Source organism: Emiliania huxleyi (assembly GCF_000372725.1).
Source record: "Emiliania huxleyi CCMP1516 unplaced genomic scaffold EMIHUscaffold_7377, whole genome shotgun sequence".
NCBI classification, from domain to species: Eukaryota; Haptophyta; order Isochrysidales; family Noelaerhabdaceae; genus Emiliania; species Emiliania huxleyi.
The window spans coordinates 1-1,254 of NW_005196468.1; the positions used below are offsets into that span (position 1 = coordinate 1).

A 1,254-nucleotide genomic window follows, 5' to 3' on the forward strand; every position below is an offset into this window, starting at 1 on the left:
GAGGGCGTCAAAGTGCTCCGTCACCTGCGGTCGGGATCGGGGACAGATCTGGAGCTGGAGCGAGGGAGATGCTTTCAAGGCGCCGTGTGAGTCACCTCCCCCGGCCGCGTGGCGCCGCCGTAGGGCAGCAGCAGGGCCGGAGCGGAGAGCGCGTCGGCCCCCCGCGTGGCGGCGTAGGCGCGCACGGCGCCGAGCAGTGCAGCGGACCGCTCCGGCGCGTCGCGCGTGAAGACTTCCCCGCCAAGGGCGAGGCTGTCCAACACGACGCAAGCAAACCACTCGGCCCGGGCGGGAAGCACGCCGGGCTCGGCGGTCACCGCGAGCAGCGTCTCGAGCAGCGCGAGCGCAGAGTCCACCGAGGCGACGCGCGCATTGGCGAGCTCGATGGCGAAGCGGCAGAAGGCACGGATCGAGAAGGTCGCGTGCACGTCGAGCGCCTCCTGCAGCTCGCGACCGAGCTGCGCGACAATGTCGGCCGCGACCACTCCGTCCGGCTCGCCCTGCGGGTTGGCAGCGAGCAGGCCGCACAGCGCGCCGTAGATGGGCGCCTTGGGCTGCAGGCCGCGCACGCAGTCGAGGATGGTGTCATAGATGAGCGTGCGCGACGTCGGCAGCTCGGCGGTGAGCGCCGCGGCGAGGCCCCGGAGGTGCGAATTGAGGTCGGCTATCGAGCGGTCGCCGATGCGGACGATGAGGTTGACCAGCCGCTTCTCGATGCTCTCCTCCTCGGGCTCCTCGCGTGCGCGTTTGTTGACCGGCATGTGCTGGAGGCGTGTGCAAGAGGCGTGGAGGCAAAGTGTTTTTCTTTTTCTCTTCGGGAAGTATCGGAAGTAAAGCCCTTCGGGAAGTAAAGCCCTCCCAGGGTGCGAGGTTTCCTGAGCACTTGGAGCGCCGAAATTAGGTGCCCTGTAGGCTTGGCTGCAAAGGGGATTTTTGTTGTGCCGACTTCGATCTTCGTGTGTGCTCCGCTTCTGAGAGAGAGATTTTGAGACATGAGAGAGAGAGAGACAGAGAGAGAGAGAGAGAGAGAGAGAGAGAGAGAGAGAGAGAGAGAGAGAGAGAGAGCCGAGATAGAAAGAGAGAGATTTTGAGTGAGACGGTTTAGAGAGAGAGAGAGAGAGAGAGAGAGAGAGAGAGAGAGAGAGAGAGAGAGAGAGAGAGAGAGAGAGAGAGAGAGAGAGGGAGGGAGGGAGTACATTTCTTTCTAATTTTATTTCGCCTCGAGCTGTGCTTAAAAGTTAAATCTCTCTACAA

The 1,254-nt window shown here is 62.4% G+C and overlaps 1 protein-coding gene across 1 annotated transcript; it reads right to left on the reverse strand.

Annotated features, from left to right (window-relative positions):
• Positions 1-74: 74 nt before the first annotated feature.
• Positions 75-761, reverse strand: EMIHUDRAFT_258265 (hypothetical protein; the record flags this gene model as incomplete). Its single annotated transcript, XM_005760827.1, has 1 exon — positions 75-761. The coding sequence occupies one exon, from the start codon at positions 759-761 to the stop codon at positions 75-77; it is 687 nt and encodes a 228-aa protein (XP_005760884.1).
• Positions 762-1,254: the final 493 nt, after the last annotated feature.